This window comes from Misgurnus anguillicaudatus, chromosome 19 (assembly GCF_027580225.2).
Source record: "Misgurnus anguillicaudatus chromosome 19, ASM2758022v2, whole genome shotgun sequence".
Lineage (NCBI taxonomy): Eukaryota > Metazoa > Chordata > Actinopteri > Cypriniformes > Cobitidae > Misgurnus > Misgurnus anguillicaudatus.
Window position 1 is genome coordinate 25,824,341 of NC_073355.2, and position 25,863 is coordinate 25,850,203.

General features: G+C 37.4%; 1 protein-coding gene across 2 annotated transcripts; it reads left to right on the forward strand.

Moving 5' to 3' along the window:
* The first annotated feature begins 306 nt into the window (after nucleotides 1-306).
* Nucleotides 307-25,062, forward strand: cpt1a2b (carnitine palmitoyltransferase 1A2b). 2 transcript variants are annotated; one of them, XM_055193878.2, is made up of 19 exons: nucleotides 307-444; nucleotides 1,758-1,905; nucleotides 2,367-2,501; nucleotides 2,899-3,070; nucleotides 3,885-3,986; nucleotides 4,170-4,307; nucleotides 4,565-4,642; nucleotides 5,033-5,140; nucleotides 8,517-8,604; nucleotides 8,689-8,884; nucleotides 11,264-11,449; nucleotides 11,544-11,649; nucleotides 12,072-12,188; nucleotides 17,309-17,473; nucleotides 17,714-17,842; nucleotides 19,800-19,955; nucleotides 22,411-22,524; nucleotides 22,622-22,714; nucleotides 24,573-25,062. In XM_055193878.2, the coding sequence occupies exons 3-19, from the start codon at nucleotides 2,437-2,439 to the stop codon at nucleotides 24,675-24,677; spliced, it is 2,118 nt and encodes a 705-aa protein (XP_055049853.2). In that variant the 5' UTR covers nucleotides 307-444; nucleotides 1,758-1,905; nucleotides 2,367-2,436; the 3' UTR covers nucleotides 24,678-25,062. The 2 variants fall into 2 exon arrangements, with proteins under 2 accessions (XP_055049853.2, XP_055049852.2); XM_055193877.2 differs by having other exon boundaries at nucleotides 374-532; nucleotides 2,362-2,501.
* Nucleotides 25,063-25,863: the final 801 nt, after the last annotated feature.

The window sequence follows — 25,863 nt, forward strand, 5'->3', positions numbered from 1 at the left end:
TGCTAAATTTGTTGCTAGGTTGTTTTTGGGAAAAAGTTGCTAGTGTAGTCTGAAAAATTGCTAAATCTAGCAACAAAATTGCTAAGTTGGCAACACTGTTTTTATTTATTATTAATGTTTACAAAAATGATGTGAGTTGGGCTTTTGTTAAAAATTGTTGTAAGATAATGTAATGTAATTATTTAAATGTAGTGTGTATTTAGCGAAAGATTGCTCATGTGACACGTGCTGTGTGTTGTCATATAAACGGAATGCAGTAGGTGTGTTCGACTTCATGTGGCGCTGCCCAGACGAAGAGCGTTAACATAAACGTACCGCGAGAGCGAGTCCAAAGCCATGCTTTCGAATCTTTCTCGCGGTATTTGATGTCATGAGGCTATCTGTCTGCGCAGCGTTGCATGAAGTGGAACTCACCCAGTAAAGTTCACGCGCAGATCACTTCAGGTAAGAGCTAACCGGAGGTGAGAGGGTGGGGAACAAAAATCAAACCGGTGTCAGAAAACTATTTACAATACTACACTCGAACACGCAGGTAGGATTTTTTACGTATATCTTTTTTTGTGTTTAAGTGATAAACGAGACATACTGTTTTGTTTATCTTTTCCCTCAACATTGTGCGTGTTGTCCCGTGTAATACGTAGTGTTCAGGGATATTCTCGATTGCTGTATGTGATAATGATAAACATATTTACCTAGAGCATGCCTGGCATTTACTTAATTATGTCTGTTGACTAAACTAGCAAAACTATGCAATTAATCATAATTATATGCTAAATTACATACTTTTTTACATGGACACCTCAGAGGTCCATCAAAACTTTGCTTGACGCCTGGCGGGTGGTCTCGTGAGATATCAGGCAGATTGATGACAGACAGGCGCACTTCTGTAGTAATATTCACACTATCTAGACGCGTGTAGCATTTGAATTTACGCATTTGGCAGACGATTTTATTAAAAGAGACAGTATATTTAAACTACACATTTTTATTTTCGTTTGTCTGTTTGCCTTCTGGGTTTCCTGGGGTCGAACCCATGACCTTTGCGTTGCTAACTTATTGTTCTAGCAACTGAACTGAAGAAACGTACATCGTTATACTTAATTGGTTTTACCAGTTTATCAGCATTTGTGATTTAACCGTCAACATTTCTCATGATTTGTAAGTTTAACTTTTTAGCAACCTTTATCAGTCTAAGTGCCAAACTACACATACCGGATAAACCTGTTTTATGTTAACTCCTGTCTCTTAACCATAAAGAATTTAGGCGTTGTGGATGGCGTAAATAAACTGAGAAATGCATATGCTGATTTAAAGACACAGTGTCAGTAAACACTAACACTACCAGAGAAGCTTTAGAAAGTGTCCAATTTTATAGTTTAATCTAAAGAAAAAAATGTGTGATATGTTGTTGCTAGCTATACATATCCTTCTTCTTGTGCAATGTAATTAAATTTAATAACAATACAACAAACTCTGTTTCTACATATAAATACACCACTGGGGGGCATCAGTGTATTTGTAATAGTTTCTTCATTTCAGTTCATAAGTTTGACTTGACATAGTCAAGACAGATATTCTACACATTTTTAGTACATATTATATCATATTTTATCATGACTTTCGTTAAGATAATGCTTGGGTTTGCAAACGAAACATAAGCCTGATGAAACCTGATGCCATGAATGAATAATACTTTTTTTGATATTTCAGTTATGCAGTGTTCTGTAAAATGCTGTGTGTTCTTTTGGCATCTACAGTACAGCAATGGCAGAGGCACACCAGGCTGTAGCGTTTCAGTTTACCATCACTCCAGAGGGGATCAATCTGCATTTGTCCTACCAAGCCCTCAATCAAATCTACCTCTCTGGACTGCGATCCTGGAAGAAACGTATCAGTAGGATTAAAGTCAGTGACCTCAATCATTGTCTGCTTCTCAGACTCTGAAACCTCATTCAATAAAATCCCAAAACATGTGCAGTGCAGTTTTATTTCATTGTTTCTGGATTGTAATGTTTGGTGTTTTTACTAGACATAGGGCGTCGTTTTTTATTTTCTGATGGCAGGTAAAGACCATACCAAAAACAGACTTTTTGTGCTTTTAGTTATTATTAAAATTCCTTCTTCATCAGTGCTGCTTCATTATTTTACACATTTTAGTTTTTCTGCAAAAATGAATAATACACTTTATTGTCTAGTGGAGTATGGTGATATCACATAGATATTACACAGTAAATTGAGTTTTGGCCAATTTCTTGTCTGCCAAAAGAGCATGTCGTGTCAGTATAGCCCAAACATGTAAGCACATGCTTGTACACAGATTGCATTGATGCTTAAGGACTTTCTGCTTTGTTTCTCGGACAGAACAGAATCATTAAAGGTGTATACCCAGCTAGCCCCTCCTCTTGGCTTTTTGTTGTCATAGCAATCTTGGCCACTATGTACATGCAGTCTGATCCATCTATGGGCATCATTGCTAAGATACGAGAGCACCTACCCCTCAGGTAACACTTCCCTTTACTCAAATTCAAAATGTAAAAAAAAATAAGGCAACCTGATACCTGATAACATTTTTGAGTTGTCTCTAATTGTTTCAGCATTTAGCCAACTCAAATTTATTGAATTTAGTGCTTGATTAAAAATCAAGTCAACAAGTTCACACAAACTGAAAAAACTAAATTTAGATTTTTGTTATATTATTAGATTATATACTATTTATCTATCTGTCTGTCTGTCTGTCTATCTGTATATAGTGAGGAGTTGAATTAGCTTTTTTTAATCTAGTTTCAATTGAGTGCAACAAGAACATTTTAAAGTGAATATGTAAAACAGTAAACTTAAAAGAAATTGTCCACTGATTGAACATTTGTGCTGATGGTTTTCTCTTTGTATCTCCTTCAGTCTGTCTTTGAGTGCTCAGGGTCAGACTGTGTTGTCTGTACTGGTGTTCAGTACTCTTCTGTGGTTGTCTCTCATTCTGGCCCTGAGATTTTGTCTAAAGCTTCTTCTCTCATACCATCAATGGATGTTCGAGCAACATGGTCGAATTTCTACCAAGACGAAAGTTTGGGCGGTCAGTGCATTAAAATTACATTTAGCTTGGCCTGGAGAAAAACCACATAGCTATTTGTCTACTTAATTTCTATAGGAATTACAAATAGCAGTGGTTCGCAAACGTTTTCAGCATGTGGCCCCCCTTGTGTACAGTGCATTTCTTCGCGGCCCCCCCAAAGAAACTTTCTGACAAATTTGTTCTAAAATGTATCATTTTAATTAAACAAAACATATAAAATTATTCAAAGTAGTGCTGTTGGTTAGTAGCCTTATATGTCTTTTTAGTTTAATTACACAGAATTCATGATAAATTCATGTATTTTATAAAATGTCATAAAAATGGCCCCCCAGTTTGAGAACCACTGACCTATAGTATATAGATATGAAGAGTTCAGATGCAAAACCCACTAAGTGCGTCTGGCATTATTTTGGGTTAATTAGCATTTATTTATCAGACTTTTATCTGGATTCTGCCTAAAAGTTTTTATTTCTGAATGGCCTGAGGGTGGGATTAAGCGGATTTGATGCAAAGTGTTTGATGAACATATAGTACCAGTCCAGAGCGTTCAGTAACAATCATTGTCTCATTTTTGACGAAAGTGGCATTTAGCGGCTTTTGCATCCAAGCTCTTCATATATATTGTTTAAGATAGTTAATGATCTGCTTGAAAGAGCCATTTCACCCATGAGTCTTTGTTTATAGAGTTTATAGACAGGAGTTTGTTATTAAGATCACTATGACTCACTAACAAATGATTTGTTTGATTATTTTAAAATGTATTCACATACAGAACATATATATTTTTGCTTTTGTCTCCTGTCTTCTCACACAGACCCTAGTTAGGTTGCTCTCTAGCAGGAAGCCATTACTCTATAGTTATCAGACATCTTTACCACACCTGCCTGTGCCTCCAATTAAAGACACACTGGAAAAAGTGAGTCAACATTTTATAGTGTGCAAACATGAGTGTTGAGAAGTTGTTTCTGAGAAGTGTTTCATATAAATGGAAGGATTCATGGGATTTGGGTTTTGTAAATTACTTCTCTCTCTCTCTCTCTCTCTCTCTCTCTCTCTCTCTCTCTCTCTCTCTCTCTCTCTCTCTTTTTGTGTGTTATAGTATCTTGAGTCAGTGAAGCCATTGCTGAGTGTGGATGATTTTGAGCGAATGAAGAAACTTGCTGCTGATTTTGAGAACAATGTGGGAAAGCGCTTGCAGAGATACCTCAAACTCAAAGCCCTATGGGCCACAAACTATGTACGTGCTGAAATCGGAACTGTTTTTTTTTATCAAAACTAAATTTAGATATTTAACAGTGTAATCATGAATAAAAGTAATGATTATCATGGGCATGTAAATGCACACATATCTTATTTGTATTGTATGGAACCGTGCCCGAGTGTGATTGTCCCCCTTCCGCACTTTCCCATTGGTTTGCACTAGATTGCCCACTGTCAATTTTCCCTGGAGTCAAAATGTGAATTTTCTTCTCTAATCTTTCTTTGTTTTTTCAGGTTAGTGACTGGTGGGAAGAGTATGTTTACCTGCGGGGGCGCAGTCCTATCATGGTCAACAGTAACTATTATGGCATGGTATGTGTGCATATAACATTACCTATTACTACTTTCACTTACATAACGTATCTGGGACGGCTGTTTCTGCTGTGACTCATCAGCTCTCTTTGTGTGACTGTTAACAGTACATTTCTCAATCGTAACATTTTAATGTAACATATTTGCGTAGTGGTTATAATAAAAGTTTATTACAAAGGTTTGATTTCTTAAGATAAGAGCTCACGTACTCGCATGTATCATATGATGTAATCCCACGTTTTAAACACAACATTAATTCAAAGTTTTTTTTTGTATGTGTTAGCATTCTCATTAAGTAAAGATATAATGAACCTTAGTCAGATGTTGATCATTCTTACTACACTAACAAGGCTTCCTAACGTTTTATTCTCTTGTATGGTTTATGTACAGGACTTCTTGTATGTGACGCCAACAACTAACCAGGCAGCTCGAGCTGGAAACAGCATCACAGCCCTGTTTCTTTATCGCCGCAAGGTCAACCGAGAGGAGCTGAAACCTGTATGTTACCCATCCCAAATTCCCACCCAAAACACTGCTTCACTGTCTGTGCTGTCAACACTAGAATTCACAATGGCATTCATGTCTCTACTTGTTCTCGCACTTAGTCATTTTTCAGTTTTTTCTTAAATCGTTCTAATTCGCTGTCCTGGCTTACAGCAAGAATGATGGCTGCGCTGTCAGAAAAAATGGTCAATAAACAGCCCTGGCTGTCACTGGGGAGGTACCCTTTTAAAAAGTACATATTGGCACCTAAAGTTAATATTAGTACCTCAGAGGTGCATATTGGTATCAAATTTGTACATAGTAGGAACATTTTAAAGCATAATACACCTGTGACAGCTTGGGACCATTTTTCTGACAGTGTATATTGTGCTTAAAACAAGAAAAACAGGATGAAATCTGCTTAATCCTGGCCTCAGGTCATTCAGAAATACCGGTTGCTGTCAGATTCCATTAAAGCAACACTATGTAGGTTTTTGACCTTTAAAATAATGTACTTAAAATTACTTCAGTGATAGAACAACTCTTATCTGGACGAATTGTACTGCTGTTGCAACCTGAACAGCCTCCTAGCTGCTACAACACAGCCCCGCCCCTCCCCTGCCTGCAGAAAAGTGTCCGATACAAGGCACTGTTGCGATTTTCAACCACATTGGGGAGCCGTAAGCCAATCTTTCATGGAAACTACATAGTGTTGCTTTAATAGTCTGATAAAAAATGCAAATTTTCAAGAAAACATGTCAGACCAACGTTTTTGCATCTGAGCTCCTCATATAATCATGCTTTAACCCTAAATGGCCCATTTTACCTGATGGCTCACATCACCCTAATAATGTGTGTGAATGGGTAGTTGAGATTATATTAGTGGTGTAACGGATCGCAGTTGATCCCTGAGCCGTACGGATCACGATCCACGGTTCGGCTTGCATGTGATTCGCGGATTAATACGCAAATTTAAATAGGGAAAGTTTTATCATTTGTAAGTGGTTCAAAGGTTTGCAAATGTTAACATTCAAGTGATTTTAAACAGTTTAACTGCAAAACTGCGCTAAAGTGATCAGTTTACTTTACGCACAAACGCACGTGCGGTTGAATGCGTCCGGTCCAGCTCGAGTCAGACATAATCCTTCAAAGATCAGAACTCTTGATGTGTAAACTTTAGAGAGTTGTGCTACTGTCTCTCATACTGTAGTGTATGAAAATACATTTGGCTAATAGAGCAATGAAAAACAACGTAACGTTTTATGTGGGAAGACTGTTATGTTGCGCCGTTTGTAAAACGCCCTCTGTCTGTGTGTGTGCGCTTATTTAAGGGGCTCAGTAGTGCAGAAATGGAGAGATATGCAGTCTGTGCATATTTGGTCTTAAAGAGACAGTAAGCTCAATTGACCTACTTAAGTCTGTGTCATTAATGTTAATCAAACAACCCAAAACAAAGAGAAAATCACTTCTGAAGCTTAAAAAATTAATAATTTCATTTAATTAATACAATAAATGCAGTGTTATTATTCGTTTGATTTCTGTACCTAATGATTTTAGACCTTACTTAATGTGCAACTTTGTTCTTTTTATAAATGTTTGTAATTTCTTGATTTGTTACAAGAATTTTCCCATAATTTTTTTTTCTGATCTGAAAAATGATCCGATCCGTGCCTCAAAAACCGTAATGTGATCCGAACCGTGAGTTTTGTGATCCGTTGTACCCCTTATATACTTTCTGGAAGTTGATAATATTTCAAAATTTGCTAAAAATGCAGCTTTTGTGATATCAAATTTGTTTAAAAACCTTATGGCAGAGCTCAGAACTGGAGAGCTCAAATGCAGAAGCCGCTAAACACCACCTCCATTAAAAATAACATAATGATAGTGACCACAGGCAAAGGTCCGCTTAATCCCAGCCTAAGGCCATTCAGAAGTAACGCTTTGTTGGCAGAATCTGTTAAACGTGATTTTTTTGGCAGTCATCTAAGTGCATGGAAGAATAATTGGATGAACGATGGCATGCATATGTGAATTTCAATTGTCAAGCTGATGAATTTTTTTTTACCCGGTTAAAGGAGATTTACCAAATATTTTAGGATATTGAGTTTCCTCTTGGCTTAAAATAATTAAAGCAAGTAAAATAAACTTTTAAAAGTCCATAAATAAAGTTGGATATGCCAATCCATTTATTAACATAACGAAAACACTGCCAACTCATACCACTGTGATGACAGGAACTTATTTTAATGACTGAATTTAAATCCCAAAAATTTTCACAAATGTTCACATACTAGTTGTACTGACGCACGTCTACTTAAAGGGGACAGAGAAGGAAAAACCATTTTTACCTTGTCTTTGTTGAATAATGGTAGTCTACCCGAATTCACAAACATACAAAAAGTTCTAGACATGCTTAACATCTTAGTCTCATAGAAATTCCTCTTTTAGAAATGTCAGCCAGAAAACAGCCCAATCTGAAAAACTGATGCTTATGACATCACAAGCATCTAACTGCCCCTCCACTTTAAAATAATTGGCTACATTTTTTGAGTGGCAGTAAAGTCAGCCAATCAGTAATGAGATTGCAAGTCAAGCCAGTAGGGGGAGCCAAATAGGAGCAAAACCAGTTATTTAAAGTCCTCCACCCTAATAGAGCTATTTGAGAGAGGTTTTAAGGAAGCTTCTAAGGCATTACAGACCCAAACAAAAATGTTTTTGTCTACATGTCACATCACAGAACAAGGATAAATACTCCGTTCAATCATTCTATGTCACCTTTAACTCTCAGTCTCCATGATTTGCCTATACGCCGTGTCTCACGGTCAAAAACCATGCACCTCACCGTGTGCCACACCTGCAATAATTAGCCCCCGTCTTAAGAAGACTTGTGGCAGATCACAGGGCCAACCCATGCCAATACACAGAATGGCTCCAACATTGACTGAATTTTTGAGCCTTTTACCTTTATTTAGAAAGGAGAGTCAAGATTTCTGAACTGGAGATTTTGCCGCAAAAGATAATCAAATTTGTTGAATACCACTGAAATGACTAAAGTGACATTGGTGAAAATAAGGCATTTCAATTACTGACTAATAACCTTTTTATTCCCATTAAAGTGAAATTACTGAACCTAAACACAAGAGCCTGGTGAAAAAGTGCTCAATTACAAGAAAAAATGTTAGACACAGGGTTTTGCATCTGTGTTCTTCATATGGACTTCCACACGTGTGAATTAAAAATAGATTATAAAATACAATATATGCAACATAACAATACATCATAAGCACAACATATATCATATTGAACTGAGCAGCATTTTTAAATCAATGTTTTAAAGTTTTACAATAAAGAATGAGAAGTTATTGAGGTGATTGAATTCTGTTTTATCTAGAGTCGTATTCCTGGTACTGTCATCCCACTGTGTGCAGCTCAATGTGAACGCATGTTCAACACTACCCGCATACCAGGAGAGGAAACCGGTACACACATTTATACATCTTAAGATGCACATACTCATTAAAAAAGTGGTCTTGTGTTCATGACATAATGTCTTGATCTCTCAGATGTAGTGCAGCACTGGCAGGACAGTGAGTTTGTTGCTGTGTACCACAGGGGCCGATACTTCAGGTTATGGGTGTACCATGCGGGACGGCTGCTGTCACCCAGGGAGATCCAGTACCAGATTCAAAGGATCCTGGATGACCCTTCGCCTCCATTTCCAGGAGAGGACAAACTAGGAGCACTAACAGCAGGAAACAGGTCAGAGAAAAAGCTGTGTCTTTGTGTGTTATCCAGCAGGGGGCATTATGGGATAGTATTTTAAGCAGAGCTGCAGTATATATGCCACCCTGCCAGTAAGCTAAAGTCTTTATGGGGGGATTTACTCTTTTCTACATAAAATCCCACATAATGTACACTCTAAGAATTGCACAGTGTTTTGTGTTATGCTATTTAAGGGTTTAGAATAATCCAGGGCTAGGCTTTAGTTATATTAGGACATTTCAGTTGTTTTTACAAACACGCCTTACAAAAACACAATACTGGTGTGCATCTTGAGACAGAACAGTGGCACTAATTATATATGTTATGATATGTCAGTACAAGGTGTTAATAAATTAGGGTACATCAAACATGCATTTTAGTCTGAGACTAGGATAAGCCCTGTCTGGGAAACTGCACCATTGTGTTGATTTTGTGTTTAAATAAATAGACCCCTTCACAGTTCACGTCATAGGCGGTTCCCACTGCGCATGTCGGGGTCAGAAAAGTCATTACAGCAGATTGAGTTGCGTATTATTCGGTATCGTTAAAAATGCCTACTTGCGTTGTGGGCAAAATGTGCTGTTCCAATAATAACACAGAGATGTGTTTAGTTAAATGTGTTGTCCATAACTAGACACAAAATGTGTTGTTTTAACACACAAAAAAACACATATTATTTAATATTGAGCGTGTAAGGCCATGTCAATCTTAGTATTATTAAATGTTTGATGTTCAGCGACGATTTTTCATTGAGACCGTGCAAGCACAGCAGTTGATAATTCATTTATTGGATTACTAATTCCTTAAGTTCTGATAGCATATTTAAGTATTTGGTTTATATTTGGTCAAACTCTGTTAGTTATGAATGTTACATTAGCTCATGAAGATAATTGATGCTTAAGACGGTTAGTCATTCTATAATTAACCCTCAAACGCTCCTCGTTTTCTGTTAACACTTCTGGCCCTTGGGGTCTATGTGACCCCAAAATTTAAAGCATAATTCTAAGAAAAATAAACATTTTCAATAATACAAATAATATATTTTTTTTTTGTTTACTTCTCATCTATACAATGTGTGTGTGTGTGTGTGTGTGAGAGAAGGAGAGAGAGCATTTCAATTGGGGTCATATTGAAAAAAGCCCTAGTGCTAAAAATCCACTTTTTTGGACAAAACATAGCAAACAGTTGCAAAATCACAACAAATGTAACTACAAAAATTGAAAGTCAGATTTAAAGCAAATGTATTATGCGAACATACTGTATAATACATCCCGAGAGCATTCGGTCATAGGGCTGTGCAAAAATATCGATACAGCTAACTATCATGATACATTTTTCCTCGATAGTGTGTCGATATTTCCATCTCTACTATCGATATTTAAAAACTTTCAAATCCCTCTGTGTGTGTCAAACGACCTCCTCCACCACTGCTGTAGTTGTCGCTGTCCATTTGTCTGTCGTATACAACCATTCGGCCAATGTCTCAGAAGTTAGCAGGAGTGAGAAAATGGCAGAAAATTTCAAAGTCGACGTGTGGACACACTTTGGCTATAAGAAAAAAATCAGCTATATTGTTTTTTTTTTTTACATTTTTGATAAAAAAAGAAAAGAAAAAGTATTGCAATGCGCATCGCACCGTATCGCACCACATCGTGATACGTATTGTACTGTGAGGCCCTTGCCAATACCCAGCCCTATTCGGTCATCACTTTTTGACTAAGGTGGCGTTAAGGCTTTTGCGTCTGATCTCCTCAGTTGTTATAGAAAACATATGGATCATACAGTAAACTAGTCTTTCTCGCTTATTTCACTGAATAATTATAAGTAATATAATCATTAACGTAGTAATCTAAATTAATTTGCCATGCTCTGTTGTAAGCTGTGTTACACTATTTAGGGTTAACCAGAGATACCACTGACGGACAATATTTAACCCATGTCCCCTATGAAAAGACTGCTCTTATGTCATGACCACACGCACCACCACAGAATCAGACATGACACTTGACGAAATATCGTTTTTTATTACATCCTATTCACTAAACATGTTATGTCAGTTGAAACCTGACCTCTCAATGAAACTTTGAAAGCAATTTAAAAAACATATTTTGCATATTTTACTTGTTATGGCTAAAAACTGTCTAATCTAATCTAATCAATAATGAGAAGAATGAGACATCTTAGATATGTTCTTCCTTATTTAAACCAGATTTCATCTAATAAACAGTACACAAGGTTGATGGTACAAGGAAGCTGAGCCTTTTTACACATTTATCTTTTTGTCAGTAAATGTTTATGTATATTAGACAGGTTAGTCACAGGTTATAGAAATCTTTTGAAAACTGCTTTTAGCAACCTTTTTCCTGTCTCTGTTAGGGTGCCATGGGCTCGTGTCCGAAAGCAGTACTTCAGCTCTGGAGTTAATAAGCAATCATTGGACTGCATTGAGAAAGCGGCTTTCTTTGTCACACTTGACGATGAGGAAAAAGGCATGATGGGAGATGATCCTAGGAATTTAGGCGGCTATGCCAAATCCATCCTGCATGGCAAATGTTACGACAGGTGCTTGAGCAGCAGAAAGTCTAATATGAGAACTTAAGAACTTAACAATTTGAAATTAATTTAGCCTGAAATGTATTTTTCTTTCCTCTCTAAGGTGGTTCGATAAGTCATTTTCTCTTGTGGTGTATAAGAATGGAAAGAACGGTCTGAACGCAGAACATTCTTGGGCTGATGCTCCTATAATGGCCCACTTGTGGGAGGTGAGAAGGCAGTAATGAACTTTAAAAAGGGTCTTTTGGTGGTCTTTACACGTGTAATCGAGTTTCTGTATTAGTAGGCAAACCACTGCGTATTTCCCTAAACCACACATTCATGCTTTTAGAATGCACAAACATTGAGTAATCTGTGGGTGGCATATATGGACCTAGAAAGTTTTGACCTTTTCCACAAAAGATTTTTGCAACGGACACAAGTCTTTAATTTTCCACTTACACCTCCAGGCTAACAATAGATTTAACGTGTAGTGAGAGTACAGAGCCTAAAACCTAGTGTAGAAGGTCAGATCGTCTAGTTTTGAGAGAATCAAAAACGTTTGATTTGAGAAGCAGAAGATTTATCCACTTGCTGTTTAGGATCACTATTAAGATATTAACAAGATCTTTATTTCCTGTGTCTCTTTCAGTACACTCTTGCCACAGACAAATTTCAGTTGGGTTACACTACGGACGGAAACTGCAGAGGAGAGGTCGAGCGCTTCTTACCACAACCTCAACGCTTGAGATGGGACATACCGGCCGAGGCAAGACACCACGCATTTTGCATTCATAGTTTCCGTATTTCTAACCTTTTCATCATGCTCGATTTGATGCCACAGGTTCAATTAGCAGAGTCCTCATGAACATCTGTTTGTGTTATGCTCAGAAAACACACTCTTCCTTCTTCCTTTAAAAAACCCACAACAAATAACTAGCTGAACAACATGATAGTCCATTTTAGTCCATTTCCCTTCACTGGCCAACCTATTACCCCACAAATATTTTCTGAAAGATCTTACATGGATTAACTACACGAAGACCAGATAATGTGCATTCTGTGTTCACATTTCCGTGTTTCTTGACCTTGTCAATAAGTTAGTTAGTAATGGTACAATTTCCCCTTAGCAGACTGTTCATGGACTCTGCAAAACATTAACTTTCTTTTACGCTCAGTTACACATATGGGCACACACAGACAAACCACTCTTCCTCCTTCCTCCTCCCTTCTACCTTTCAAAATATGTGGAGAAGTGAAAACGGATGAAATGTACATTCTGCGAATTCTTGTAGCAGACAGGTATGAAAATATTTGTTTTGTAATATCTGCATGGACATTAAAAGGGAAATGTTTCAGACAAAATATTGCAGTATGTCCAGCTACAGTAGTTATTTTCTAGTGATAAACTAATTGCTTAAGTATATGATTTTTTTAGTAAATGTAATATGTTTAGTAGATAATTTGTATTAATGATTGCCAATACAGTGCTTAAATCTGATGCGAGGCATGAGTACACAAGGGTGTCATAGTCACAAAGTCTGTGAAATCAACTATTCTGAGTTTAGACATGCATGTGCCGAGTCAGTTTATGTTTATCGAGTGAATCCTGAAAGCACCCGTATTGGTGAAAAACTTCTCATGCTTTTTAGCTTTAGGGTTCAGTTGCACTTGCCGATGGTTGAAAGCCTTGTATGCAGGCTGATTTTCTGTGATTAACTATTGACATCCCATTCTTTTATAATGAATCCCTGTTTTATTCATTATAAAGACTTTTTATTCATTATAAAGCTCTGCATGGGACTTTCCTCATACTTTGATACTGGTTTAAATGGGTCTGTCCGATTGGGGAATTTCCCGTAGGCCTCTCCTCTGGCCCAGTAGATTAGAGATGAGAAGTGGGGTTTTTGGATGCTTCCTTCTAAGCACAATTTTGATCTGTGAAACTATATCCTCCAAGAACTTCTCAAAGAGATTTAAATCTAACGCGGTCTCTTGAATAGTTAACATCACAGCCATTCAAAGTATGTTCATATGTTGCAACATTTGTTGTGTACTAAACAGTACAGTCAAGTACACATTAAATAAGTACCAATGCTGGTAGCTGAGGGTATGTAGTGATTGTGAAATGAGCAGCTTTTTTCATACTTCATTTTTAAAATGTGAAAAAGATACCTCAATGAGACTTCTTAAAGAGATTTCTATTTATTGGTGTCTCTTTTGGTTAAGTAGACATCAAATAAGTACAAAACTAGTTGAGGTTATGAAGTGTTTGCTAAACACAAAGACGAAGGAAGCCCATTACACTTCGGCTATTAGCCGAATTAACATGGAGTTGCCTGACTTTACAATATTAATTTGTAGTCTGACTTTCTGTATACTCATATGGGGTAAATATTGGACAGAACACACCGCTGGGTTAAATTGACCCAATGCTGGGTTGTTTTAACCCATCTGCTGGGTTATTGTTACCTAATGATTTCATAACAACAAGCCAACATTGGGCCATTTTTAACCCAGCGGTGTGTTCTGTCCAATATTTACCCAAAATGTGATTGTGTTTACAGTGCGCAATATAACGTGTTCATGTTTCACATGTAAAAAACACATTATTTTTCACACAATTTGTCTGTATACTACTGTTTTCAGTGTCCTAAAAACAGGCTGATGTCTTCCTTGTTCTATGAAGTCCCTCCTTCAGAAATACGTATCGAGTTCTGATTGTGTAGCTTGTTTAGTGTTTAGGACGGGGTGTGCACTGCGCTCGCCGCTGGGTTCCGCGCAGCCAAGCGATTTGTGCTCTGATGGCCAGATCAAAGTAGGCGGGGTTTTCAATAAATTACTACAGTGTATTTGCTTTAAATAGTGGATGAGGAATACAGAGACTGATGTTGCCCGTCTCCATTTCACGTAACTTTAAGCTGCCTACCTACAACAATCTACCTGATTTAAAACACACCTGACATGCTAACTTGAATTGCTACGTGTTTCCATGACACAGCTTTTCTTTCCGATGTTTCTGTAGGATTGTAAACTTGTACTATAATGCTCTGGGAATTCCGAAACACACAGTATAAGCTTTTCGTCCATTTTTTATAAACTTTCTGAGTTGCTAACACGTTAGAACCAATGGGGAATAACACCACTTCTGTTGCCTAAATGCGTGCACTATTTGATCACATGAGCTGTAAAGGGTCTATTGACGTCATTTAATCGGGAAGTATAAGGCTGTAGTCAAGTAGAGGGCTGTAGTACAAACCGGCCGTTCGCTTTGAAAGGCGAATTTTGTTAAAGAAAATATATCACCTGGCAGTAAACTTTGAGCTTTATAATTTTACAGGTATTATTTATGCTATTATAGCAACATGACACACTAACTAGGGTTTAAAAAATGGGATCAGAAAGAACGTGACCTTTAACAAGCACAAAGCATCTGTAACAAGGTTTGGGAGCAAACGGAATTAGAAGTCTCGCTTGAATGGTTTAGGTTTTGTTATTTTCAATGCTCAAACATTGGAAATGTGAAGATGAAAAAGATCCTAGCAGGTGCATTAAAGTATTTCTTTTTTTTGTGTTCAAATAGGTCTGCTGTATATGTACAACCCCGGGTCGGAGGGAGTTGGGACACTGTAGAGATTGTGAGTGGGAGGGGAATGGAATAATTTACTAATCACATAAACTTATATTTTATTCACAGTAGAATATAGATAACTTATACAACAGTTCTTTCTGGTTCTCGAATCTGATTGGCTAAGAGTCGTGCAATATTCTACTGATAACGGCACAGTAACCGCTTCACCTTTCGTATCATTCAGCCACCTAGTGAATGGAGGTCCTCTAAACAGGCTTATCTCTGAATGGAAAAACTGCAGGCACACACAGACACACACAACCGCGCTGCTTTGAATCACTCTCCGTGTGTCTCATTAGTTCACTAGCTCGTAAATCAGTCTGTGAAGTTATTATTCCGTCAAAGATCAGCGCTCTTGGATGTTACGTTAAAGTTAATGGGAGTAATGTCTTGTCACATCGTGTGGACGATTAACACTTGGAAAGAGAAATGTAAACACTAATTTTTTTCTGGAGCTATATCTCTTATGAGAACGCGATAACACCGTGGAACTGCAGGTAAGCACAGCAGCTTTTAAATGTGGACATTGATCATTTATTTAATCGCGACGTGACTATTAAAACATGTTATGAGATATTGCCACTGGTATATTTATAAGCAGCATGCAAAAACATCTCTCTGACACTTATAAAAAATATAGTACTGACAAGAACAAAGTTTAAAAATAATAATCGAGTGCTCGTATCGCGTTAAGAATAAATGAGAAAGCAATAGTAACGTTACACAAGTATAGTTTTATTAACTTTTACCTCGCGCCAAAACAATAACAACACAAAAGACACTATATATGAATAAAAAAACAAGTAATAGTTTGATCATGACACCAAATACTGCTGATTTGATCTCATTTTGACCATCAAAAACAAACAAGGCCAGCATGAGAGCCAGGGAATCCCTGTCAGAGATGTAGCCCAGAGAGGGCGGTGGTCAGCGGGGTGAGTGAACACTGACGTCCGCAAATGCTTTGGTTCTCATACGTACCGAATCTCACTAAGCAAACGTTCACTGCACTGCATCATATACAGGAATGCTACTGTAATGGAAATCATAACATGGGCTCTGGAATACTTCCAGAAAACACTGTCGGTGAACACAATCCACCGTGCCATTCGCCGTTGCCAGCTAAAACTCTATAGGTAAAAAAAGCCATATCTAAACATGACCCAGAAGCGCAGGCGTTTTCTCTGGGCAAGGCTCATTTAAAATGGACTTTGGGAAAGTGGAAAACTGTTCTGTGGTCAGACGAATCAAAATTTGAAGTTCTTTTTGGAAAACTGGGACGCCATTTCATCCGGACTAAAGAGGACAAGGACATGCCAAGTTGTTATTAACGCTCATTTCAGAAACATGCATCTCTGATGTTATGGGGATGCATGAGTGCTTGTGGCATGGGCAGCTTATACATCTGGAAAGGCACCATCAATGCTGAAAGGTTTATCCAAGTTTTAGAGCAACATAAACTCTCATTCAGACGTCGTCTCTTTCAGGAAGACTTTGCATTTTCCAACATGACATTGCCAGACCACATACTGCATCAATTACAACGTCAAGACTGCGTAGAAGAAGGATCTGAGTACTGAAATGGCCAGCCTGAAGTCCAGATCTGTCACCCACAGAAAACATTCGGCGCATCATAAAGAGGAAGATGCGACAAAGAAGACCTAAGACAGTTGAGCAACTAAAAGCCTGTTTTAGACAAGATGGGACAACATTCCTATTCCTAAACATTGGTCCTACTCCAGCTGTTCCTTATATGTACATTGAACTTTTCCGGCCTCTTATTGCTACCTGTCCCAACTTTTTTTGGAATGTGTAGCTCTCATGAAATCCAAAATGAGCCAATATTTGGCATGACATTTCAAAATGTCTCACTTTCTACATTTGAATAATTGTGAATAAAATATAAGTTTATGGGATTTGTGGATTGTTCCATTCCTGTTTTGCTCACGGTTTCTGCAGTGTCCCAGCTTTTTCTGATTTGGGATTGTAGTTTTGAATATACCAAGCATGTGCATAGAGTTTGTCTTTTTGTTTTGTCTGTGATTTCATGTTTTCTTCTCTCTACTATTCTTTAAATAAGAAATATAAAGCCAAATTTTTTGCTGTTTGCAGCTGACGTTTTAGACAGGGAGCAACTTGACATATTATATAATAATTAAGTGTGAGTGCCGACATCATTGTAAAATCGGCAGAGCTTGAATGAATACCATTTAACCTCCTAGCCATCATGGAATGAGCCCATCTCTCCTGCTTTACAGGTTCAGGCACAAGTTTCTGAATCTCTTGCTGTTGCACAAGCACTGGCGGATGATGTGGACTGCTATGTGTTTCCCTTCAGAGAGTTTGGAAAGGGCCTTATAAAGAAAAACAAAACAAGCCCCGACTCCTTCGTGCAGCTAGCCCTGCAGCTGGCATATTACAGGGTATTTTTTTCAATTATTCTGTCATTAAGCATTGATACATGTTTTGGTGTTAGATTATATATAACACTGCTCACATTTTTAAAAGGTCAATTTTTCCGCTAGGAAATTAGACATCCGCTTGTGTTTCTCATGCAATGCATCCGATCAAACAAATTTCATGACAAATCTCATTCTGAAAGGATTGCAATTGGTGCTGTTTTTTACAATTTCAAGTAACCACATAATTTCTTTGAACTTCAGGATAAAGGAGCATTTTGTCTTACATATGAGGCCTCTATGACACGTCTGTTTCGAGAGGGTCGCACTGAGACTGTTCGCTCCTGCTCCAATGAAAGCTCTGCCTTTGTCCGTGCATTTGAAGCTGGAGAGGTGGGACCAATACTTTGAATCTCATGAATTCATGTGTTTCTAGATAGTGGTTTAAATTCTGGACTTTTCTTAAAATCCTTAACAACTGGGTTCAGTTTAACATTTTTATTTTATTTTTATTATTTATTCACTCTCAGGTGTATAGACGTTTTAGGGCCATAAACAAACGGCTTTTGTGGCCCAAACATACCTTTATGTTGACCTTAGTTCAAATTAGGGCTGGGAAAAGATTAATCGTGATTAATCGCATATCAAATAAAAGTAATTTTTTGCATAATATATACATACATATATTCATGTCAGATTTTTTACATTTATATATCAATTTTTTATTTATATATAATTTAGAATATATAGAAAATATAAATAAATATATACACACACATGTAAATGTTTCTTAAATACATTCATGAATGTGTGTGTATTTATATGTACATAATAATGACACACAGCACACACTCATATATTATGCCAAAAATCGATTTTATTTTGTATGCGATTAATCGCGATGAATCTGTTCCCAGCCCTAGTTCAAATCATAGCTAAAGCTTATCAAAAGATTAATCGTGATTAATCGCATACAAAATAAAAGTAATTTTTTGCATAATATATGTGTGTGTACTATGTGTAATTATTGTGTATATTTAACCACACACACATACATATATTCATGTCAGATTTTTTTATTTATATATAATTTTTTTATTTATATATAATATAGAATATATAAAAATATAAATAAATATATACACAAATAATGTAAATGTAAATGTTTCTTAAATACATACATGAAGGTGTGTGTATTTATATGTACATAATAGTGACACACAGCACACACTCATATATTATGCCAAAAATCACTTTTATTTTGTATGTGATTAATCGCGATTAATCTGTTTCCAGCCCTAATCATAGCTAAAGCTTATCAACCATTACACTAAGCTAACGCTACTGTGTAAAATTAATTTATGCGCGCTACACATCCTTTCTTGTGCAGAGAATCTCCTTTGTCTCTCTCTCTCTCTCTCTCTCTCTCTCTTTCTCTCTCTCTCACTCTCTGTCTGCACTCCTGGGCCTTTTTATCCGGTCTTCCCACGCCAATAACTGAGACAGACCAGTATTACTCATTTGTATTTGACCCACTTACCGCTCATCTCCCAACTCTCTCTATCGCTACAGACCTCGCTGAACCAGGCCCCCAACGCCACCTGGAAGTTTTGGCATGTGACATTAGATTTAGCATGCGGATAGTTTAGTCTGGTATGAACTGCTATGGTATGCATTTGGATTAACATCTGTGCCCCATGTTCACAAAACATAAGGCTTTAACTGTAATTAGCTGGTTTAGGAGAATTAATTTTATTACTTCTACATTTTTACTCAGACTATTAAACCACCCGAATCAAAGACAAGGCTTAAGGCTACTACTAGGTTAAAACACATGTTTGAGCTGTCTCAACTGAAAATAACAGATACAGAAAATATGCCAGTGCCAGTGATTTGTCTCAAGATACAAACCAGTGTTGTTTTCTAAGATATGTTTATAAACGATGGTTAAAGGTCACATAACACCCAGTGCTAATCTTATGTTAATCTTGACTATGAGTATTACTGCATCCTTCATATCTCCGAAGAATCTTTAGTTTTAGCATCAAGGTCAACACGCCCTTTCTTTTAACTGACGATTGCTTCTCATTCCTTAGTAGAAGTTGCTCTCAGCTGCTTTGTGAACAGGTTTGAGGAGGTAACTCTTAGATAAGAACTTTTGAGGAGAACTATAAAATAATGTTTTGTGAATACAGGCCCTGGCTATAATCACTCATAATATTCATAACTATAATCATATAATTTTATTAAATCAGGTGAAGGTTTACCAGAGGACACAAAGAATTTTCTTTAGTCTATGTTAAGGGACTTCTTACATGGCCAATAATTAAGTCCATTCATTTTCTTTTAGGACCAAGAACATTGTCTCAAACTCTTCAGAAAGGCTGCTGAGAAGCATCAGAATCTCTACCGTCTGGCCATGACTGGATCAGGCATCGACAGGCACCTCTTTTGCCTTTATGTGGTCTCCAAATACCTAGGGACAGAATCTCCTTTTCTTAAAGAGGTCAGTGTGTATTTGTGTTGGTGTGGCTGATTCATATTTTCCTAGCAGTTACATTTATGTTTGTTTGTTTATAAAGCACACAAATTACAGCACAGTGCTGGCCAAGGTGCTGTAAAAAGAATTTCTAAACACATCTATAAAAGAAAGGAAATATATGAATATTGAATATATATGAAAACAAGTATTTGAACACCCTGCTATTTTGCAAGTTCTCCCACTTAGAAATCATGGAGGGGTCTGAAATGGTCATCGTAGGTGCATGTCCACTGTGACATAATCTAAAAAAATCCAGAAATCACAATGTATAATTTTGTTATTTATTTGAAACCATTTATTTGTATGATACAGCTGCAAAAAAGTATTTGAACACCTGTCTATCAGCTAGAATTCTGACCCTCAAAGACCTGTTAGTCTGCCTTTAAAATGCAACCTCCACTCCATTTATTATCCTAAATCAGATGCACCTGTTTGATTTCGTTAGCTGCATAAAGACACCTGTCCACCCCATAATCAGTAAGATTGCCAACCGCCATTAAAAGAAGAAGAAGATAATCAGTAAGAAACCAACTCCTAACGTGGCCAAGAAAAGCTGTCCAAAGACACTAGAGATAAAATTGTACACCTCCACAAGGCTGTAAAGGGCTACAGGGAAATTTCCAAGCAGCTTGGTGAAAAAGGTCCACTGTTGGAGCAATCATTAGAAAATGGAAGAAGCTAAACGTGACTGTCAATCTCCCTCGGACTGGGGCTCCATGCAAGATCTCACCTTGTGGGGTCTCAATGATCCTAAGAAAGATGAGAAATCAGCCCAGAACTACATGACCTGAATCGAGCTGGGACCACCGTTTCCAAGGTTACTGTGGATAATACACATGGTTTGAAATCATGCATGGCACGGAAGGTTCCCCTGCTTAAACCAGCACATGCCCAGGCCCGTCATGCGATGAGACCAAAATAGAACTTTTTGGTCATAATTCCACTAAACTTGTTTGGAGGAAGAAGAATGATGAGTACCATCCCAAGAACACAATCCCTACTGTAAAGCATGGGGGTGGTAGCATCATGCTTTGGGGGTGTTTTTCTGCACATGGGACAGGGCGAATGCACTGTATTAAGGAAAGGATGACCGGGCCATGTATTGCGAGATTTTGGGGAACAACCTCCTTCCTTCAGTTAGAGCATTGAAGATGGGTCGAGGCTGGGTCTTCCAAAATGACAATGACCCGAAGCACACAGCCAGGATAACCAAGGCTCTGTAAGAAGCATATCATGGTTCTAGCGTGGCCTAGCCCAGACCTAACCCAATAGAGAATCTTTGGAGGGAGCGCAAACTCCGTGTTTCTCAGTGACAGGCCAGAAACCTGACTAAGCTTTTAACACATTTTGTTTAATTTTAACACATTATGTGTCATTTTGTGTTAAAATAATACACAAGTTGTGTTAAAAGTATCAAGTTTCAATAATAAAACAGAAATGGGTGGATTCTGGGATTACGCATTTAGTGTGTGGTCCCAGAATCAAGACTAATTTAAAACATCCGTTCCAGGAGTGTAATGTGGAAAGGTAATAAATTCCAAAGTCTAGGAGCGATATCTCAGATGGCACGGTGCCATGGGAACAGCAAGAAGCAGCTGATTAGACGACCTAAGGAATCTAATAGGAATGTGACGCTTTAAAGGTCTTTAAGATAGGAAGGTGTCAACCCATTTAAAGATTTAAAATCAATCACTAAGCGTACTGGCAGCCACCCAAGAGGGGAACAATTTTTGGTAATATGCTCACGTTTTCATGTGCCTGTCATCATCCTGGCTGCTGCATTTTGAACAGCCTGCAGATGTGATAATGCTTTCTGACTAACTTCTACAGTAAATTGAATTGCAATTCTCCAATCGAGAGTTTGGCAGATGCTTTTATCCACAGTGCATTACAAGGTATCTATTTTCATCAGTGTGTGTGTTCTCTGGGTTCGAACTCATGACCTGCTAATGCTGTACCTGATGCTTTTTTATTATGTGAACCATTATGGTTGATCATCTTTATAAATCACCACATATACATGATGTGGATCAATGTTGTCAGGAGACGGAGGGGGATGGAGATTGTCATGAAAAGTGTCTGAAGTGTTATTGATTTTATTTTGGTCACAGACATGCTTGGGGAAAAGTGTTGTCTCAGTAGATTGTTTATCTTTGAAGTGCTAATGTGTAGTGTAAATGACTGTTTTAATGGACTACAGAGTATATTTATTGATTTTACCCAAAGCAATTTGCAATTAGGAAGCATTTTTCAAGCCAGCAATAAGAAACAGCATTGAAGCTAGGGAAGAAGAGAGCAGTAGAAAAGAAAGAAAAGTGTTATGTACAACAACAACAACAAATAAACAATGGACTCTAAAGGATTTGACGAATGAAGCTTGAATTGATGTAAGCAATATGTGATGGCTTGTGATTTGCAGGTCTTGTCAGAGCCTTGGCGTCTCTCCACCTCACAGACTCCTGTTCAACAGATAGAGCTGTTTGATCTGGTCAATTATCCAGAGTTCATCTCGCTGGGTGGAGGCTTCGGTCCGGTAAGCTTCTTTCATAACCAGAAAGTGAACTGACATGCACACAGACCGAATTCATACGGTGTTGTTGCTTTGCATTCATTTTGTGTCCCTCTCTAAGGTGGCGGATGATGGGTATGGCGTATCCTACATCATCATGGGAGAGGAAATGATCAGCTTCCACGTGTCCAGCAAGCACTCCTGCAAAACAACTGTAAGAGCAACTTAAACACTACACTGATGTAAACCCTTAATGAAATGCCCAAAATGATACTTGTACTTTCATGAATATACAGTATGTACATGTAATAGGGTGTGGCGTTCCCACTAGAATAACTGCGGGTGTTTTGTCAGCTTTCAGGAATGTATTTCTATACTACAAAAATGTGTAGTTAAAGGCACATTTTTGAAATAAAATTTCCAAATAATTACTATCACAATGCATATGCGGATTAACCATATGGGCAATTGGGGGAAAGCCCAGGGGCAACAAAATCTTAGAGTCACCAACTGAAACCAGCAAATTAACATTTTATTTTCATGAATTGAAAAAAAAGGGCGGATCACACAGAATGCGGTTTTAACGGTTAAAAGACGCATAAACAGCACATAAAACGCTCAGGGCCTATAGAAAACAATAAAAAAAAGGTGCCTCTCATTGCCATAAACAAAATTTGTGTTATAGACAACAATGACACAACAATGATTTTACGCACTTTCCCTGCTATCTGAACTGGTTAGGGACAATTATATCTTATAAAGAATGTGAATTCTTGCAGGATCAATTGTGAGTATGTGGGTGGGGGCACCTATATGGGGCAGTTGCCCAGGGGCACCACAAGGTCTTGAAGGGATAGTTCACTTTGGAGTGGGGGTTCTGTCATCATTTACTCATCATCATCATGTTGTTCTAGACCTGTATGAATTTCTTTTTTCTGATGAACACAAAAGAAGATATTTTGAGAAATGATGGTAAACACACAGCAGTAAGTGACCATTGACTTTCATAGTAGGAAAAATATTTTGGAAGTATTGTGAAAAATGACTAAGAAAATATTTTGATAAATGATGGTAAGCACACAGTTGACGGTACCCATGAAATTCCATCATATTTTTTTATTCCTACTATGGAAGTCTATGGTCACTTATCTTCTTTTGTGTTTGTCAGAAAAAAGAAAATGTATGCAGGTTTGACACAGCATGAGGATGAGTGAATGATGACGGAATTTTCATTTTAAAGTGAACTATCCCTTTAATACGCCTACAGTGTTTAAGGTGCAATGTAATATACATAACTTTATTATCAGTGGTGACTGGCTTATGACATCAGAGACATGAAAGTATAGCTCTTAAAATGCTGTTGCAATAGTTTGATGTCCAAGGCCGATCAAGCTGCTTCTTGTTGTTTAGCAGCCTCAGTAAAAACTAAACTGCAGCTAAATATGATTTTGTGCACACATTGTTCACGTATTTTCATGTAAGTGCGGCCAAATATACCCACTGTTGGGATGTTGCCATGTCTGGTTGCCAACAACTGAGAAAAAGCTTTGCTTTAAAGGGCTAGTTCACCCAAAGATGAAAATTCTGTCATTGTTTACTTACTCTCATGTTGTTACAAACCTGTATAAATTTCAGATTTCAAAATTTCAAATTTCGCTTTTCTTTCTGACGAACACAAAGGAAGATATTTTAAGGAATGTTTGTAACCAAACCATTTCGCGGACCCCATTTACTTCCATAGTATTATTTTTTCCTACTATGGAAGTGAATGGGGTCCACAAATGGTTTGTTATACAAGGTTGTAACAACATGAGATTAAGTAAATGACATAATTTTCTATTTTTGGGTGAACTATCCCTGACTTTGCTAAGTTGTTTACCTTTAAAGCAGAAGTAGGACTTTTTGACATGGCAGCTTGCCATGTTTTTGTGTTAGCTTCCTGTGTCTGTTTGGTGTTTAAACATCTGACATCCAAAACACACAAGATAATTCATCCACACTCTTTTGAACTCAGTCGGTGGCATCATTTCTATATAATTGATTTCATGTGCTTTATTTCCTCTTGTTTGTAGGACTCTCAGAAATTTGGTTACAAGATCAATCAAGCCATGATGGACATAATGACTCTCCTGAAGCCAGATTTTAGGACACTCACAAAAGTCAGCCCTGATAAATAGTTTTAAATCATGACGAATGGGTAATATTTATGTTTTTATTTACATACTGTAAGACGATCTATTATCTGACATATATTATTGAAGTAAGTGTCATTATAATATCACACCTGTGACATCCCTAGACACAGACCACTTGTCCGGGGAATGACAATTCGATGATAATTCTGTCAGTTATTGTGCACATTCAGATTTAATAACTGGGTTTTGTAGGATGGTGATGTGCAGAGAGGAAATGGTTAAAGCGATGGGGCGAGCTCTTCTGGCAGAAAGGCACGGTGCCTTTAAGACTAACATAGTTTTCAATATTTGGTATGTTCAATGAAAATTTAATTCAGAAAGGATGAGTCATCATTAATAATTGTTACAAATAAATAATTAAATCATATTTTTTGTTTCAGAGTTTTTTTGTATGTCCATATCAGTTGGTAAATTTGTCTTTGCCAGAAAGACAAATTTGCCTGGTGCCTGGCGGCACTCTAATCTGTCTTTATGGCCAAGTACTATGTGTTTTTATTAGTGCAAGTGTTTTTTTTTAACTAGTTTCAGTCCGATGCAGTTAGTATTTACAAGTTCAGTGCCACTTTGTTAAAATTGCAAATGCACTTTCACCCATCTGTTCACCTAGGCACATGAAATTGGCTATTTGTTCTGGTCTGAAAATCAGGTGTATTTAGGCATATTGTTGGCAGGTTGCTATTTTAAGGAAACTGAAAATGATTGATGCTAAATTCATTTGCGCAGTAATATTCTTATTTATTTAAATAGTGCATTAGTAATATGCCACCCATATGGGTGCACAATGCGCATACACTGTTTATTACACACACGCAGCACACAAACATGAAATCAATATTAAAAATGAAAGGATTACGAAGTAAAAGATTATTATTGTGTACATAAAGATAAAAATGTCTATGTCATAATGGATAGTCATTGCATGTATCAAAATTACCTATTTGAAGGAATGACGAATACAGACCCGTTTCCTGTTTGGAGAAGCGTTTAGTCTTTGCTCTTGCAATTTCTGCCATGTAAATAGCAAATCCCCCATAATGCAAGCACAGTTGACAAGAATATATCACACTTTAAGAAACATACAGTAACAGTATGCTAACATAACATTACATGCGTACGAGAACAGGAAAGTAACATAAGTGATTTACTTAATACGGCTATTTAAAAAATA

Bases quoted from the DNA above. Each gene is read 5' to 3' on its own strand.
- cpt1a2b (XM_055193877.2), top strand. From the start codon at position 1,765: ATGGCAGAGGCACACCAGGCTGTAGCGTTTCAGTTTACCATCACTCCA. The intron at 3,987-4,169 runs GTGAGTCAACAT...TGTGTGTTATAG, and splicing joins TTAAAGACACACTGGAAAAA to TATCTTGAGTCAGTGAAGCC. The intron at 8,885-11,263 runs GTCAGAGAAAAA...TGTCTCTGTTAG, and splicing joins GCACTAACAGCAGGAAACAG to GGTGCCATGGGCTCGTGTCC.